We start from the raw sequence: 16,659 nt of genomic DNA, 5'->3' as shown, positions 1-16,659 counted from the left end.
GACGGGAAGACAACACAAGGGTTAAGTACTTTTGCTCTGGGGTATATATACTGTATCTATAGTGCGTGGTGATGAGGTATTGCCGGTCTGATGTACAGTAGAACTACTGGTAGCTCCACATCGAGCATCAGTCAGAAACTACATCCCAGACCAGTGTCTTCTTTCTCAAGACTTCAGGCTGAGTCGCCGTTCAGCCCAAACGTCCATGTGTGAGGTAAAGCAGTCTCAGCTTTCAGCAGTAAATCACACTGATCACCTCCTTTAACTGCTGCAGGACAACAGCTACGTAAACAAAGACCTCAACACAACCTTTACACAAGTGCCATAATTGTTTTGTGTGTGTGTGTGTGTGTGTGTGTGTGTGTGTAAAGTCAGTACATTTACTCAAATGCTGTACATGCTTGTTTTTCCATTTTATTCTACTTTTACTTTACGTCAGAGGGATTTTACTTTTTAATTTACTACTTTATCTGACAGCTTAAATTACTTTCCATTTAGATTAGTACAAAATATAAACCAAGGTACTTGCTCTTTACTTTCATTCTAACCCCAACCGGCCCGTCAGACGCCGCCTACCAAGAGCCTGGGTCTGACCGAGGTTTCTGCCTAAAAGGAAGTTTTTCCTCGCCACTGTCGCACTGTTGCTTGCTCTGGAGGAAACTACTAGAGCTGTTGGGTCCTTGTAAATTCTGGAGTGTGGTCTAGACCTACTCTATCTGTAAAGTGTCTTGAGATAACTCTTGTTATGAATTGATACTATAAATAAAATTGAATTGAAATTGAATTACTTTAATGTTGTCAGTGTAGTACACACTCATAGTTTACCACCATCTCAATGTTATTACGAGAACTAATATTTAATTAAATGTAGGAATTTGTTCCAAAAATATTCATTGTAGATACGATGACGAGTACTGCGGATTTTCTCCACCATATTTCATACACACATATATATAATAATAATATATATACATATATCTTAATATTATAATATATTTCGAGTAGTGTATCCAACCAAAACACACACACACACACACACACACACACACACACACACACACACACACTCTCTCTAATGGTCCAAGTACATTTCCATTGTTGTTTTCTCTTTTTGCTTTACCTTGCACATGCACAATGTGACGTGAATTGCAAGACATGAAAGACAGACATGAAACATATGTATATTAAATATATCTTATAAGCCACATTCTTAAAGAGCTCCACGTGTCTCTTACTTGTAACGTAAATGTAAATCTAACCTCTAAAAACAGGTTTGTCCGTCTGAGTGTCAGACTGATCCCCTTCGACGGCGCTGCCGCTCATCCAGGAAACTTTGAGGTGGTTTTGTTGAGCAGCAGCAGAGTCCTCAGCCTGATCAGGATGATCCAGGACCGGGTAGGGATCCAGACCTCCAGGCTGGAGGTTTACCGGAGCAGAGTGCCCACAGAGGAGGCCCGCCTGCTCCCAGAGAGCCTCCTGGAGGAGTGTGGCTTCAGAGGAGGGCCAGAGGGGACTCCTCCGGAGGACACCGTGTACTACGACTACAGCCTGCTGTTTACAGACTGCCCCATCCTCAACTGTGACCACTACTTCAGATCAATGCCAGACCCGGCTGCCGTTAACAGTGGCCTCGGTCTATAAGTTACGGTGTTTTTAGCAATGCTGTGTTTAAATGTGTGGCAGAGCATCACTTCTTAAAACGAAAAACCCCTCTTATTCAGCTCAGATGTTTTTTGCTCCTTTTTTAGAGCCAACAAGAATGTGAATTTGTACATTTAGTCATTTTACCAAGTAGGAGATCTGAATTTTTCTTCTACCACTTTCCAAAATGTCTCCTCCCATCATCACACCTGAGTAGAGATGTTATTAGTCAAGTTATGTTATGTTATTAGTGAGCAGAGCCTCACAGCAGAGCCTGTTAAATATTTTGTGTTGAATTACAGAGACATTAGACAAACATCTACTTAATATAATAGTGTACCTATAAAAATAAAATAAAAGTGGGAGGGGGGGTTCGGGCTTTTAAACAAACCCCACGTAAACTTATTTTTTCATTTTTAACATAAAAGATATGTTGTTAATTGACATGTGTGGCATTGAATGTTCTTAGGGATATGTTTAGGTGACGTAAAGGTAAAGATCAGGGTCTTGGCTAAATACAAGAAAAGTCCACCGTGACCACCAGCATCTTTCACTCTCCTCAACCCAAGTCCTCCTGTGTCCTAAACCAAATTACTATCATATAATTATGATTTCTGGAGGCATCCTAATTGCACAAAAGCTAAAACTAAATACATGTAGGAATGGCAAACCTAAACAAGCTTTTAGAGCATCCTCACCCTCCCAGAACTAAAACAATCAGTCACACCTGCTTACAATCAACCAGAGAACAGTTTGCACTCTGGGAAGGGAGAAAAGACACAGGAAAGAGGTTTTAGAGGCCCTCTCAAGGTACATTTACTCCTCTGTTATTCACCTTCATCAGTTCATCTTCCCAGTAAAACTATAATGTAATTTTTAAAGTTCTTTAAAGGTATAAATGTTTTAAAAGTGGTAATTTATCTGTTTCATTCCAGATTAAGACATAAAAATGCAGTTTTAATTAGCTTTTTTCTATTTTTAATCAATTACAAAATAATTGAATTCAGATACAAAAGCAACCCCGTGCAGCTTTTTAGGCTCAAAGTGAAAAATGGAATATGACACTGCACTGTGACATTTTTGACTATTTTCTACAGCCACGCAGGTCGGTGAGGCTGTACTCTGAGCTAATATTAGCACACCTACATGCTCAAAAAAGCAATGCTAACATGAAAAAAAGGAAACCAGTTTTTCCTTGGCCCAGGCCCAGGTGTTTTCCTGCTACCAGACAGACGAACGGAGCCAAAAACATGGCACAGGTAATTAGCACTACACTCCATGACAGCTGAGGCTGATGCGAATGTCGTTAATTTTGCAGGTATTTGGTTGTAAACCAAAGTGAACACATTAAAACCTTGACCTGTTGATGTCCCTGAAGGACAAGCTAAGGGATCAACATTATTACAATCCACCCTGAGGGGAACATTAACGTCTGCACCCAATTTCATGGCAATCCAGTACAGTAACTGTAGTTGTGGAGACACCGTAAGCGTTAACCTCATGGTGGTGCTGGAGGAAAAGTCAGTAGGATTCGTCTTCTGGGAAACATACATGTGTTTACTAAATTTCAAGCAACTTCCTCAAATATTTAAGATATTTCAGCTGGGACCAATGTGGCAGATGGCCACGGTGGACTTTTCTTGTATTAAGCCACAACCCTGGTCTTTACCTAACCGTCACCTAAACACATCCATAAAATGAAGTATAATGCACATTCAGCGCCAACTTTAGAATGCCACGCATGTCAATTAACAACATATCTTTATTATGTTAAAAATGAAAAAATAAGTTAACCTTGGGATTGTTTAAAAGCCCACCCCCCCCCCAAAAAAAAAACATTAGTTTTCTTTTTATAGCTGCACTATTATTTTAAGTAGATAATGTTTAACATTTTTGAAAACTTGAAACGTGATCTGCACTGAGCGTTTGAGGCTCTGCTCACCCATTTTGGAAATTGGTGGAAGAAGTATTCAGATTGTTTACGCAATAAAAAGTAACTAACTGTACAAACCATTCCGCAAAAGTTATGCATTCAAACTGCAAAATGTACTTAAAGTATGAAAAGTAAAAGTACTCATGTGCAGTTAGATGTTCCCTGTTAGTGCTTTTATTATACATGATGTTTCTGGATTAAGACAACTGCTACATTAAAGGCAGGGTTGGTAACTATTTCCAATATTCATTTTTATTTTGTTTGAAATAGTCTTTACAACTCAACAATTCATAATTATTGGCTTTTATGCAAATTCTTGTTGAACAAAAAACATCTTTTTGCTTAAGAAGTTGGCAAATTTTCCCAAAACACAAAGAACAAATAACTGTCTAACTAAAGCTGTCAGACAAATGTAGCGGAGTATAAAGTACAGTATTTACCTCTGGGATGTAGCGGAGTAGGAGGAAGGAGCTAACTGCTGGAGATGAAGACAAACGTTACACATGTGATGTCTTCTATATGGAGGCATAAATATGAGTATAATGATATGATGTGAGCAGCAGTTCAGACCTGAGTGAATTAAAAGCCTGCAGTGTAATCATCAAGCTGCACTCTTCCAGTCTGTCAGAAACGCTCAGATGTGTTCACATTTAAATAACAGCGTGCAACATGTTAAAGCTTCCGTAGCGATATGAAGCCGTGTTTTTAATCGAGGCCTCAGGGGGCCACAGAGGCTCAGCTGTGCTTTGCTGGAGTCAGTGGAAAGTGCTTGGCTAGTGGAAACCACAGAGTAGCTATAAACAGCGGCTGGTGCCGGCACACCCAGCAGCTTCCCCGCTGCTCCACCCGGCCACACTTTTAGATCAGCAGACGTAGTTTACACCCAAACACACAACACAACATGCATTATAGGCGTGCTTTAAGTTTTAAACACAAAGACAGAGTAATAACTGGAAAGCATTCAATATTTTCAAAGTCAAAATAATATTTAATACATAGTTTCAAAAATACTGCGCAATATAAATATTACAAAATACTGTGAATAATACTGTTTATCAATATACTTGAACTTTACTTAACACATATGGGATGAAAACCCAGACAGACTCCAGAAGAGGGCTGCAGCAGTGTGTTGTTTTACAGTGTTAAACACCTCTGCTGATGGGTTTTTTTTTTCATACAAGCTGATCTCAGATGAGTAACTGAGATGTTTTATGATTTGTGCACAAACCTCCGACAGTAAGGCTTTAGAGGAATAACATTATTTGCTTTCTTGCTGACAGTTAGATGAGAAGATTGATACCACTTTCCCCGATGGATGGAAGTCCAAAGTTCTCTCTTCTTCTTTTTAGCTCAGATTTTGGTCTCTACCAACTCCTGAGGGAAATATCTCTTTATGATGTCTCTTTAGCAGCTAAACCCTCCACTCTGTTCACCAGCTAGTCTCTAGCTGTGTCGGTCTGATGTTTGCTGCTAAGCGGGTCGTGTACAGTGTCTTTTTACATTTCTCTGAATATTCGCATCGCTTTAAGTTTGATGGCGGGATCATATTAGATTCATTTGTGATTAATTGCGTTACTTGTGAATCTCTCTGCCTTCTACAGGAATTCCTTTGTTGTAAGGTCTGTCCGTAAGACAACAAACAAACATTTAAAATGCTTGGTTTCTAAATAAAGTTTGGATCGATCAGGGCTTTGCTAACATTGCTGCCTCAACACAACTACCTACACATAATTTCAGAACCAGGTAGTCACACTTCCACACTTACCTTTCCCCAAGAAAGCTCCTTTTACTAGTCTCTGTAAACAATCGAGTACTACAGAGATCTGGATTCCCACAGACAGCTCCAATAATGTGTTCCTCCATTCGTGATTCAACAACGTCTAAAAACTGATTAAAGGACAGTCAGGTTAAAGGTTTTAACCTGACTGTCTAATGACTCTTGTTGTTCAATCCTGGACGTTTAGTGTGACCCATAACTTTGCCCTGCTGCTGTAACAGAACACCACTTCCATGCCATCTAAAAGTTGAGCTTTCACAGTGGAAAGATGTGTGCGAAGCGCTGAAGGCCACAATGAAAATGAAAAACTGCTAAAATGCAAGGGAGTAAATCATATTTTCCGACTTGTTTTTTTCCTCAAAACAACAAAAACAAAAATCTCCCAGTAAGTTGAGATAATTCCTCTTGATCTCAATATGTCACGACATCAAATATATATGATATATTTGTTCACAGATGATGCCCAATGACAGGTCTTTTACTTAGTAAGACTTTAGGTAAAGACTTTCTAACAAAAGGGGGTAAAATGGAGGTTCTTTCATTGTAAAATAAACTGTTTCACGGTTATAAAATAACAAAATAGCCATCATTTACAAATGAATAATTCCAGTTGTTGCCAGACATGAATCTTGATCGTGGAGCAGCTTGATAAAGCTCTTCAGACCGAATGCTGTGTACTCAGACATTCAAATAGATGTTCACAACTGCTACTTTCCCCACCGCCAAAGCCTCATGGTTTATGAGTGTGGAGGCGAGCCCGACGCAGAGTTTGTTTATAGGGCAGAAAGGAGCTGTCGCAGCAGAATGAGCTTTTTAAAAACTTGACCGTGCCCTCAGTCTCGAGTCAGTCCCGCTGCTTTGGGTTGATTGTCTCGACGCACTGAAAACAGAAGCAGGTTGTGTTTCTCCGTAATCCTGTGAGATAGACTGACTTGACTTGGATGCAGCAGGTAAGATGAACCAAACGTCCCACAGTATTCCCAATTGCACTTGATCGTCCACACGCAGCTCTTCCTTCAGCATTTAGTCGTAGCCGAGCTCCTGTTGCCCGTCTTTGAGTCGATTTTGGCCACCAGCAGTCTGAGAGAGTCTCCTGATGAGCGGATCAGTTCTCTACCACTAAAATGAAAACAGAGAGACACACAACAAGCTGTAAACAAGCAGTTACAGGAAGAAGGGATCAGACTAATATCTGCAGACCTGTGTGTACTTTAACCCTCCTGTTGTCCTCGGGTCAAATTTGACTCCTTTTAAAAATGTCTACATCAGAAAAATGGGTTTCTTTTTAATCAAATTACCACACAAAAAAGGGATGGATTCCATCCAACGCTCTTTTCAAATATAATTGATCACTTAAATTTAATTTCAGGTGAAAACTGAAATGAAAACAATTCAGTATCCTGACTAAACTCATCCACTCAACATATGTTCCTCTGCTCTTAACTACTAGTCAAAATAATTAATCATTTGTGGGTTTTTTACTCAAATATTAGGTATAAATGCACATAAATAAGGTTTATTGACCATGAAATCCAAAAAAGTATAAAAGTAGTGGTAGTAAGTTGGTGTTAGTGAAAAAAGTCACAAAAAGGGACGAAAATGTCATGTGTCGATAAAGGTTTTTGACCCAGGAGGACAACACAAGGGTTAGAATGTCCTTTAAGACTTACGTGTTATACTCCATACCGACCACACTGATGCCGTTAACAGCCAGGATGCGGTCGCCAGTTCTCAGTTTCTGACACTGAGCGGCAGGTGAGTCGGGAACCACTGACTTCACGTAAATGCCACTTATTCTCAGCGGCGTTTGCTATGTAATATAAAACAGATAAAATCCAAGATTATTAACCTTCATGGGTGCATTTAGAGAGACAAACAGCAGCCAGAGTGTGTACTTTAATATTCCTTTTTAGTCATGCTGCCAGCGTTACTGTGGGTTGACCCATTTGGTCCAGACTGAAATATTGGAGGACAATTAGTAAACCTGCTAAACATAAGCATGTAAGCATTCTAATTATGAACATGTTAGCATGCCAACATTAGCATTTAGCTCACAGTACAGCCTCACAGAGCTCACAGAGAAATAGAGCTTCAGTTGTCTGTGTCACAGTGTTTGGTTCCTACGAATCTATTTAGTGTTTTATTATTTAAAGAACACTGAGCAGAAAATGGAAAAAAAACAACGACATCCCCTTTAGTCAGTAAGAACATTTAGTCAGATTAGATTTGTAGTTCCAGTCTGTTGAGTTGAAATCCCTTGAGTTTACAATCTTATATAATCTCCTTAGTCTTCATCAGATCTGAGGCTGTTTTTTTCCTTCCGGATTCAATTGTGTGAAAACATACAAACCCCCATGGCTGCTCATCTGAAACAATCCAGATACAAGTTGGCCTATTCGATTTAATTTTTCACTACTGCAAATAGTTACAATTGAATCAATGTGATGAAAGCGAGAAGAAGAAGAAGAGGATGAATGCTGGATAAAAAATAAAGACGGTGTCGTACCGTCCCGTCCACGAGCGCCAAGCCGAGACCGTGAGGTCCTCTGTGAAGCTCCGCTGTAAACACTTCCTCCCTGTCTTCTTCTTCATTTTCTTTTTCTACATTCTCGGTCTTCCTCTCATCACATCTACTGGCTGAACAGACAAACAGATAAACACATGCTCACATCAGAACAAAGTGGTGGTATAAATACTCACTCAAATACCCAAAATAGACCCCGATCAGTGTTGTTGTGTAGACCACAATAAATAGCTCTGAATTGATACAGGGACTAGCATTAGGTGAAGTCTTTACATTTTGAAATGATCTGCTGAGCTGCCTGAAATCCGACCTGTTAGCTGCAGACAGGTTAGCATGCAGCGCTGCTCTAACAGGGACTTCCTGTCTACAACAACGCAGCAAAAGTAGAATTTCCCCCCCAAAATAAAAAAAATTAAAAACTGTTCCCATCCCTGCAGCTCCTGCTTCACCATCACCCCCGCCTCCCTCTGCCTTTTCCCAACATGCAGCCTGTCTGCCCCCCACGCAGGACCTGTCCCGAACAATGCCTCCACCGATTAAGATTCCACGCACCAACCCAACTGTAAATTCCCATGACGGATCGGCCACTGCTCTTTTCTCTCCTGACATCACCACCTCTCTGTAATTCTTGGTGCCAGATTAAAGGATTAGCAAACTTTCGAAATAACGTTGGTCGTTTAGCCAAAACCACAGAGGTAGATACGCTGGAGGCCAAGGTTTGGCTCCACATGGTGGGATGATATGTAGCTCAGCGTAAATTCTTTCAGGAAGACCTAACTTTTAATCGGTGCACTCCCAAATCAATTCAGCGGTTATCCTAATGTACTTGTTTTGCTGTTTGTAACTGTTGCATATATGCCAATAGTCTCTCTTGAGCCCTAATTTAATCAATGCTCTCTTGCTAAATGGAATTAGATGGTGGAGGCGTTCACCTTCCTGCTTAACCAATCAGAATCATGCACAAATGGCAAGGGCCAACCACAGTCACAACCCTGCTTTAAAAAAATCTCTTTCTCCCTATTCAGCATCATTGCAGTCAAAGAGTGCAACCCTCCACCCCCCCTTCCACGTCCAGTCATCTACTCCAGCTGACCGGGCCGGAGCCTCCTTCGGTCTGGTCTTTGGGCTCCTTCGTCACCACCCCCAGTGTCTGATGGTTCTCTACCCCTATATAGATTTACGAAATATTCGTATATCAATGACTAGTGGGGACTAAGTGGTGGAAAAAAGAATGTATTAATCATTTAGCCTATAAAACATTTAGTTAAAAATGTCCATTCCAATGTGTCAGGTGGCATCATCAAATGTCTATTTCCCAATTAGCAAATATTAAATAAAATGACATGAACCTGAAAAAAAAGATGCAATTTCCCATATGTTAGGCGGTGAGTGTTAAACGTTTGACATTTATTCTTGACTTGAAGATAGATTGAATAATGATCAATAGATTATCAAATCAGTAGAAGATTAATATAAATTGTTGCACCTTTACATGGTAGTACCACTTGTGCAGATTGTATGAAATAACTACTGCCATTTAGGACAGCATGTACATAACGAGATGGTGCCAGGTGGCTTTGTTTTCATGTAATGTCATGGTCCTTGTTCTAACACCAAGGACCATGTTGGAAATACGTGCTCACACTTATGTTGTTATGTTGTCTGTCAAATCCAAAATAAATCAAATCAAATCAAAAATCCTCAAACCCTTTAAACAAATGACTGATAAAAAAGCACTAAAAGAGAAAACACAATACAAGAAGTAACCAATGAGAGTAAAGACATCTGATTAGGATCAACCCAATCCTCCAGCTTTAAACCCTTTCTGTAGCAGCAGCCAGCAACAGTGGGAGGTCTGGGAGGGAGCGCATTAACACAAGTTGAACCTTTTTAAGTACAGACAATCACATGTGACGAAAAGGGTTTCTGAAGGTCTGCTTCAGATCTGAGGAGAGCTTCTCGTTAGATAAAAGCCTTTTCTCTGCCGAAAACACCACTGCAAGATGAATCAATTAAGAAATCAGCATCTTAACGTCTGCTTTGACTCCTGTATTTATTTGGTCAAAATTGCTGTTAGCAAACAGAGACAATTTAAGTTTGACTTATCTTCACAGATGTTGATACTGTAATTTAGTCATGTCACTTATTCGGATGAAATGAAACCATAAATTGACACGGTTTCCTCTTTGAATGATAAGAAGCTGTTAAAACAATTGACATGCGCTCTCCATTTGATTTCGTTCTTTTTTTATGTCAGGACAGCCACCTGGTTTATGTTATGTTAAATCTAATTGTTAATCTCTCCTCCACTTTCTGAGTGAGATACAATCTTAAGAGCACAGTGGGTCCAGAATGAGACCCATTTGTTTGTTTGTACAAGTGGTTGTTGCTATTTCATGTTTCCAGTCTTTAAATCAGCTGAAAGAAAAGTCCCTAAAAGCTGGAAATTAAAATAAAAACACGTCAATACTTGGCATTTACTAGATCTTGCCTTCTTTCAAGACTCATCAAAAATCTATCAAGCGTCGTCAGAATATATAACCCAATTATACCTCATTCATTATCGGGTAATAACAACCACTCGTACAAAGTAACATCCATACGATGGGGGGTTTGGGTGTCACATCTTACGACGATGTGATGAAAATATGTTGTAACACCAGCTCTAAGGCTTGGATACTGGTTTCACACAGTCAGAAATGCTGCAGTGTCATTTCCTTAGACAAAAAGTGAAGTAGTCAAGTCTCACTCTGACTCCCTCTCCCTCCTACAGATGACCTCATGACGGAGGTGTCCAAACACAATACGGGTGGGAGAGGAAACCCTCTTTCCTTTGCAGAGCGAGCCCGCCCTGGACAGCCTTCCACTTGAAATTCCTCAACCTCCAGAGTCAGTGAAAAGATGAAGGGAGGAGTGGGAAGGCGCTCCACCTCTTTTGTGTCAGGGTTACCTTCTTGGGGACCTGGAACAAATATGCAGCGGGTCCTCGAAGGTCAAGCCACTAAATACTTTACTTAACAGATTTGGTCAGAGGAAGTGAACAGGCTTTTAAAGTAGACCTCATTCCAGACGTTAGTCACAGGGGACAAGGTTGGAAGCGAAGAAGCCGTATTCTTAGTGACCGAGCTGTGTGTCATTTGAATCAAAACCTGCTGTGTGTAAGTGAAGACATGAATGGGCCTTTTAAAATGCTGTCAGCTTTCTCATAACATGTGCTTGACTCTCTTGTTTCTGGGTTTTCTTTGTACATGTACACTCACTCAATTATTATTTTCTGCTGCCAGGTTTCACTTAATGGTTTACAGCTGTTAGTGTCTTTAAAGGAAGCTTAGAAGCATCTGTGAAGCCATTTAGTCAATTATTCAATCAATCATTGATTACAGTTGGAACAAACTGGTTTGTATGTATGTATGATGCACAGATCTTCAACATATTTAGATGAATATGAATATATTTTTAATTTTCTAAAACATAGTAATAGATTCCTTTTCTTTCTTTTTTTCCTCCTATAACTATTAACAAATGTCTGGCCATTGATAGTCTGCTTTTGTACTGTAAACCTTTTCGGGCCAAGTAATGTTTTTTTTTCTATTTATTATTTTTTTTCTATATTTTTCTATATTCTCCTCAGATAATTATGTTTTATCTGGTTTATTAGAATGAATATGTTTTTGTGTGATATATATATTGTTTCTTAGAGGCACTTGTATGGGAGCATCAGGCAGTGTTATCCAACCCTGCTCTGATTGGTCCAATCTGAGAGTACACTGAATGCAGATCACACCTGATCTGCTGAATGATGATGAATATGTAATGTTTATTAGTTCTGTGGTGTTCGCTTGACAATGCCTGACAAAGATCCGGATTGAAACATTTCTCTGTTAAATTACATTTACTGGCAGAAACAGTAAAGTCTCCTGTTTTCAGTTACCTTTCTGTTGCTGGCGGGTGCCCTCCTGCAAGTCAGCCTCCAGCTCGGCCAACTCCATACCCTGCGGGGTGTTGGGCGGCGTCAGCAGGCAGGACGGGTCCAGTGCCAGGCTCTTGTGGTAAGTCATGTCAGCCTGTCCTGTGAGGGTGTTCTGTAGCTCCAGGCTCCTCAGCTTCTGGGTCAGGACTGCCTCACAGCCACTCAGGTCACCAAGAGATCCTCTGGCCTGAGGCGGCTCTGCAGCGTGGCTATGGTCCCGGTCTACCTCAGGGGAGGGGCAGGTAACCGGGTCAGAGACCCCCTGATGGGCAGGGTCCTGGAAGACGTTGACTGAGGGTGAGGTCGGAGACTGCCTGTCTGTGGTTGTCCCATTAACAGTCTGCAAAACATAAAGTCAATCAATACCAGATGTATCTACCTTAAGGTGTCTCATTTCCTGCTCTTGGCTCAGAAAGCTTGTTACCTGTTCCTCGGCATCGGGCTCGGCTCGGGTTTCCCTGCGGGGGAGTCGGCGTATGAACTCCTGCAGATGACCGAGCTGTTGGAACAGAGCGGGCTCCACGACGGGTTTACCCAGCTCCAGGTGGAAGGTGCTGCTGGGCAGGATGAGAGGTGGGTGGTTGTCAAAGCTCTCCAGGATGTCGGCTGCAGGAGGAGAGAGAGGTCATCCATCACAAATGACCCGAGCTTAATTACAGCTTCCTAATGAAATTCAATCCTGTAACGTTTTAGTAAAGCTGCTGTAATTGAGTTAAACCCAAATCAAATTAAAAGCTGTAAATACAGTACAGGACTGACTGCAATTGTTGCGGGATCAGTCAATGGTGTTTTTTTGTTTTTTTACGCAGCAGGATGGAGTTGATCTGAGTGAAGTAAGAGGTGAGAACTGGTGAGAGCGAGGTGGCCTGTATCCTGCTGGGAGGAAGTGGATTTGAAAGGAAACTGTGGACTGAAGCTGATTGGTGGAGACAGGTTGACTGAACAGGATTATTCACCCAGACTAAGACGAAGGCTACCGCTTATAAATGCATGTGAGTGTCAGTGTGGAGGTGTACGTTTAGTATAATTACAACATAAGATTAATCACATGGATTATTTCTCCCCAGACCTTTGGTGAAATAAAGCCCTGATTACTTTTAAAAGGAGTAAATGGTGAATTAAAGTAAAAAGGGATTTTCACCTGCTATGGGATCCAAAGTTTGCAATATAAAATAAACTAGTGCAGTGCCTGTTGAAAATGTGCCTGTTTGGAACGGACTGATTGTTGGCCTGTGGTATTTCTGCTTGTAGAACTCATCAAAACCAAATTGTACCCCGAAATTACTTACAGATAGACCCCAAACCACTTCCTATGCAGCTCCCCTGTACACCCAGTATACCCTACTACCTACTTACGGATTTACCTGACAGAGAACGCTTCAGATTCCAATAGTAATCACAAAATATCACAATGACAATGTGGAGTAATCAGACAGTAGCCTCATGGACTCACGGCAGTGCTTGACAGTTAACGGTGAAGTAGGGGATTAGATTCGCGGGAGTATTTTGGCAACGGTAATGTTATTAGTTAGCAGTAGATTAGCCCGACCCAGGGTGAGTCTGATCAACAGTGCTGTGAAGGAATAATCTCCAAGAAACTGTGTTTAAAAGTGTTGAATGTAGACTACAGCTCACAGCACCTTAATACTACATAGGGTCTGGCGTTTGTTTGATTTGATTTAGTGTTGGCAAATGGCTTTTTGTAGACGCAGAAAAGCATAGCGTCTTTTGTTGCCACCCTTATTCCACACAACAGTCTCAATGTTCCTTTCAGCCCGTGCTCCAGGAAAGAACAAAAGTAAGTTTGGTATATCCCGCAATCATGTAGCTAACGTTGGAAGAAGGAAAAGAGTCCAAGGCGGTAACTGAAACATCCTTAAATTTGGGAACTGTCGTTAGTTTATTCAAGGTCAAAGACAGTCCAAAGTAGCACTACTTTGCATATTTTTGTGGGTCTGAGGTGTGTGTCATATTTTAGCTGCCAAAGCTCCGCTGCTTCCTGTCTCTGGTCTGCTCATGCTATGTTTACATGTGGGCGGCTATTTTCATAAACGGACATTTCCGTTTTACAAAATAACATTGTGCACAGCTGTCAGTTTTCAGAAAAGTCAATGCCGTCAAAAGCACGCCAAAACATGTAGGTGGCAGTGAAACCAGTGTTAGCCAATCAGAATCACCAAAGTAGTAACAACGGCAAGGGATCACTCCCTCTCTCTTCTCTTCCTCACTTCCTGGGCTGCCTAAACCTCCGTTAATGTACATGTAAATGAAGATTTCAAAGATTTCTCCACTCTGGCCCGGGTTTTTAGAAAGGCTCGTTTTTAGAGGCAAATTCTCTGTTTGTGTGTAAAACAAAGGGCACAAATAAAAGGTAAATGTCTCCGTTTTTTAAAATAACCATGAATAGCATGTATAAACAGGGCCTCAGTCCGTGGGCAGTGTGAGAGGGGGAGTGGCCAGCCGCTAGAGGAGCAAAAGCCAATGTGTGCTTCTTTTACCAATGTATATTTAATGATATCTTTTTCATTTCTAATCCAAACTGCGTCAAACTTGGCACTACATTTACGTGTCCGTAGCAAGACACCTGTCAAATTTGAAATCTTGGTTTGAGAGATATGCGCATAGGGACAGAGGCAAAGACAGACAAATAAGCCAGTGTGAAAAAAATAAACATAAACAAACTGTCTTCAATATAAAAAATAAATCAGTGAATTGTGAAATAATTTGGGATTTTCTTTTTAGAAAAATAAGAATATTTATTATATATAAAACTGTTTTATTTGAAATCTTTATTTTATTATAGACAAGTTTATTTCAAAATGGCATTTTATTTCATGTCACATTTTATTTCAGAATGTTGTGTGAAAAATTGCCATAGAATAGATGCCAAAACTACGTAAAAAAAATACTAATTACTAATAATTCCTCAATTGTTTTACTATTTAAGGGTTTCTTTATATATTTCAAAAAGCTCATATGATTCTTTATTTAATATCTTTTTTTTAACACATCTCTTATGGTCCCAGTCAACCAGAAGTGTCTAACAGAGAAACATCAAAGAAGGAATGCTTATTTAACCGCACGAGACTTGAGGAAGTCAAGTATAATAGGTTGATAGAAAGTAGGTGCACGTTAGATTATGATAGATGTTTCTGAACAGTTATTACAGTTATTACAGATAAATTATCAACCTTGTTGAGTTCCCTGTTTTTATCCTGAAGTCTTTTGCAGTGAAGCATGTCTGCTGTCAAGTTTGGACAGGCAAGCGGCACAATAGATTCCTGCTGAATGGAGTCTGGTTACAGACTGTTTACAGTCAACAGGGTCGTCATTTGGCATTCTTAAACTTCTGTCTACGAAAACTACGCCCCGCACGTGAACTTGTAAGACCTTTATGTTACCTTTTATTAAGTTATGTAAAACTTAACTGATGAATTATCATTTATATTCTATAGAGTATGTATTATATTATTCAAATTCAAGATTTTACCCAGAAAGACAGCGAGAGAGAGAAAAGGTCTCAAACTGCAATTAACCATTACTTTTTTAATTATGGTTTATCTCCTGATCATTTTTTTTCAGTTAATAAATTAATCGACCATGAGATAAGATAAGATGACCAAACCTATAATTGTACCACAGTGGGGAAATGTCAAAAAAAAAGTTAAAAACAAATCCCAATCCTAGTTTACCAGAAACCACAGAGACGTCTTGAAATGGCTTGTTTTGTCCAACCAAAATACCAAAATATGATATATGACAAACTTATTTGCAAATTATTTTGTCGATGAATTTGTGGATTAAACATTAATCTCAAGGATTGTCTACGCCTCTCACCCGTCCTGACGGTGTCCTCTGCATCCTCTGGGGACGGGGTCCATCCGGCAGGACAGGCTTTAACCGAGCTGTACTCCCTCAGCATGTGGTGAAGCTGAGCAGCGTTCAGGGCAGCAAATTCAGTCCTGAGAGAGGCCCAGGACGCCTGGACGGACATAAAACAACAAAGAAAAAACACTGAGACACATGGAGCAGACCAGTTATTCTAAACCCCTTAACAATACCTTAAAATGCAGGATTGTAAAAGTGATGGTTTCATCTGAAAGACCGAGCCACAAAAGCTTTTTGTAGTGATTACGAGAATGACTGAGATGGAGAAACAAGCACTTTCCCTTCATGATTGTTTTCACATACGGAAAAAGTCATTGCTACTCTCTCATTTGCATGCCAAGTACTTTAAACCAATTATATGATCTAGTAAATAGTTTGTCACTGTGGTAAAAAATCCTCTCGGGAAAATATTTCTCCCTGGTGAATACAGATTAGGAGTGCAATATATTATTTTCTGGGTTTAGGGGTGTTATTTTGTGTCTCTGGTGCTTTCACACACATACAAACTTGGAAAAAAAAACTACCCATGCTGTTTTGAGTGAGATACGGTTTCTGAATGTCCGCTGCCTTCAGTGTCCGGGTGAGCTGTTCAAAATCTGCACGGCTTTCTACCTCACTAGTCGAGACGAGGTGGCTAATCATAGCATGCTAGCGCTAGCATGCTAGCTCGTTCTCAATGGCAAAACACTGCTACAACACACACTAGTTCACCATAATCTCCAAGAGAACTACTTCCATGTCCCTGTTCTGCAGGTATTCCACAAGAGCCCCTCGTTTAGAAGAAGTCTCCCAGCTAATCCTGCCTTGTACTGACCAAAGTTGGAGAAAGAGTTATCTAGCTGATGTGATTTTACCTCTCTACTGTGCATGTGCAAATCCCAACAAAGATAGTACAGAAGTGAGATGTCTCACTCTGTAGCTAA

At 40.3% G+C, this 16,659-nt stretch overlaps 2 protein-coding genes across 6 annotated transcripts in view; one reads left to right on the top strand and one right to left on the bottom strand.

Annotated features, from left to right (window-relative positions):
* Positions 1-3,371, top strand: part of LOC116702711 (uncharacterized) — a 9,828-nt gene extending 6,457 nt beyond the window's left edge. The window contains exon 6 of the mRNA XM_032537078.1: positions 1,272-3,371. Within this exon, the coding sequence (XP_032392969.1) occupies positions 1,272-1,641 (370 nt within the window). The 3' untranslated portion in view covers positions 1,642-3,371. The remainder of the gene's footprint in view (positions 1-1,271) is intronic.
* A 1,170-nt stretch (positions 3,372-4,541) lies between these two features.
* Positions 4,542-16,659, bottom strand: part of radil2a (Ras association and DIL domains 2a) — a 55,439-nt gene continuing 43,321 nt past the window's right edge. For 4 of the 5 annotated variants that reach the window (XM_032537044.1, XM_032537042.1, XM_032537045.1 and 1 more), the window contains 6 exons: positions 15,686-15,830; positions 12,273-12,454; positions 11,810-12,188; positions 7,861-7,991; positions 7,025-7,164; positions 4,542-6,473 (listed from right to left, as the gene is read on the bottom strand). In XM_032537044.1, coding sequence (XP_032392935.1) covers positions 6,371-6,473; positions 7,025-7,164; positions 7,861-7,991; positions 11,810-12,188; positions 12,273-12,454; positions 15,686-15,830 — 1,080 coding nt within the window. In that variant the 3' untranslated portion in view covers positions 4,542-6,370. The remainder of the gene's footprint in view (positions 6,474-7,024; positions 7,165-7,860; positions 7,992-11,809; positions 12,189-12,272; positions 12,455-15,685; positions 15,831-16,659) is intronic. The other variant, XM_032537046.1, reaches the window with a different exon arrangement.

This window comes from Etheostoma spectabile, chromosome 15, assembly GCF_008692095.1.
Source record: "Etheostoma spectabile isolate EspeVRDwgs_2016 chromosome 15, UIUC_Espe_1.0, whole genome shotgun sequence".
Lineage (NCBI taxonomy): Eukaryota > Metazoa > Chordata > Actinopteri > Perciformes > Percidae > Etheostoma > Etheostoma spectabile.
Note: the sequence above shows the minus strand (reverse complement) of the source record. Positions and strands in the feature narration are given on the sequence as shown.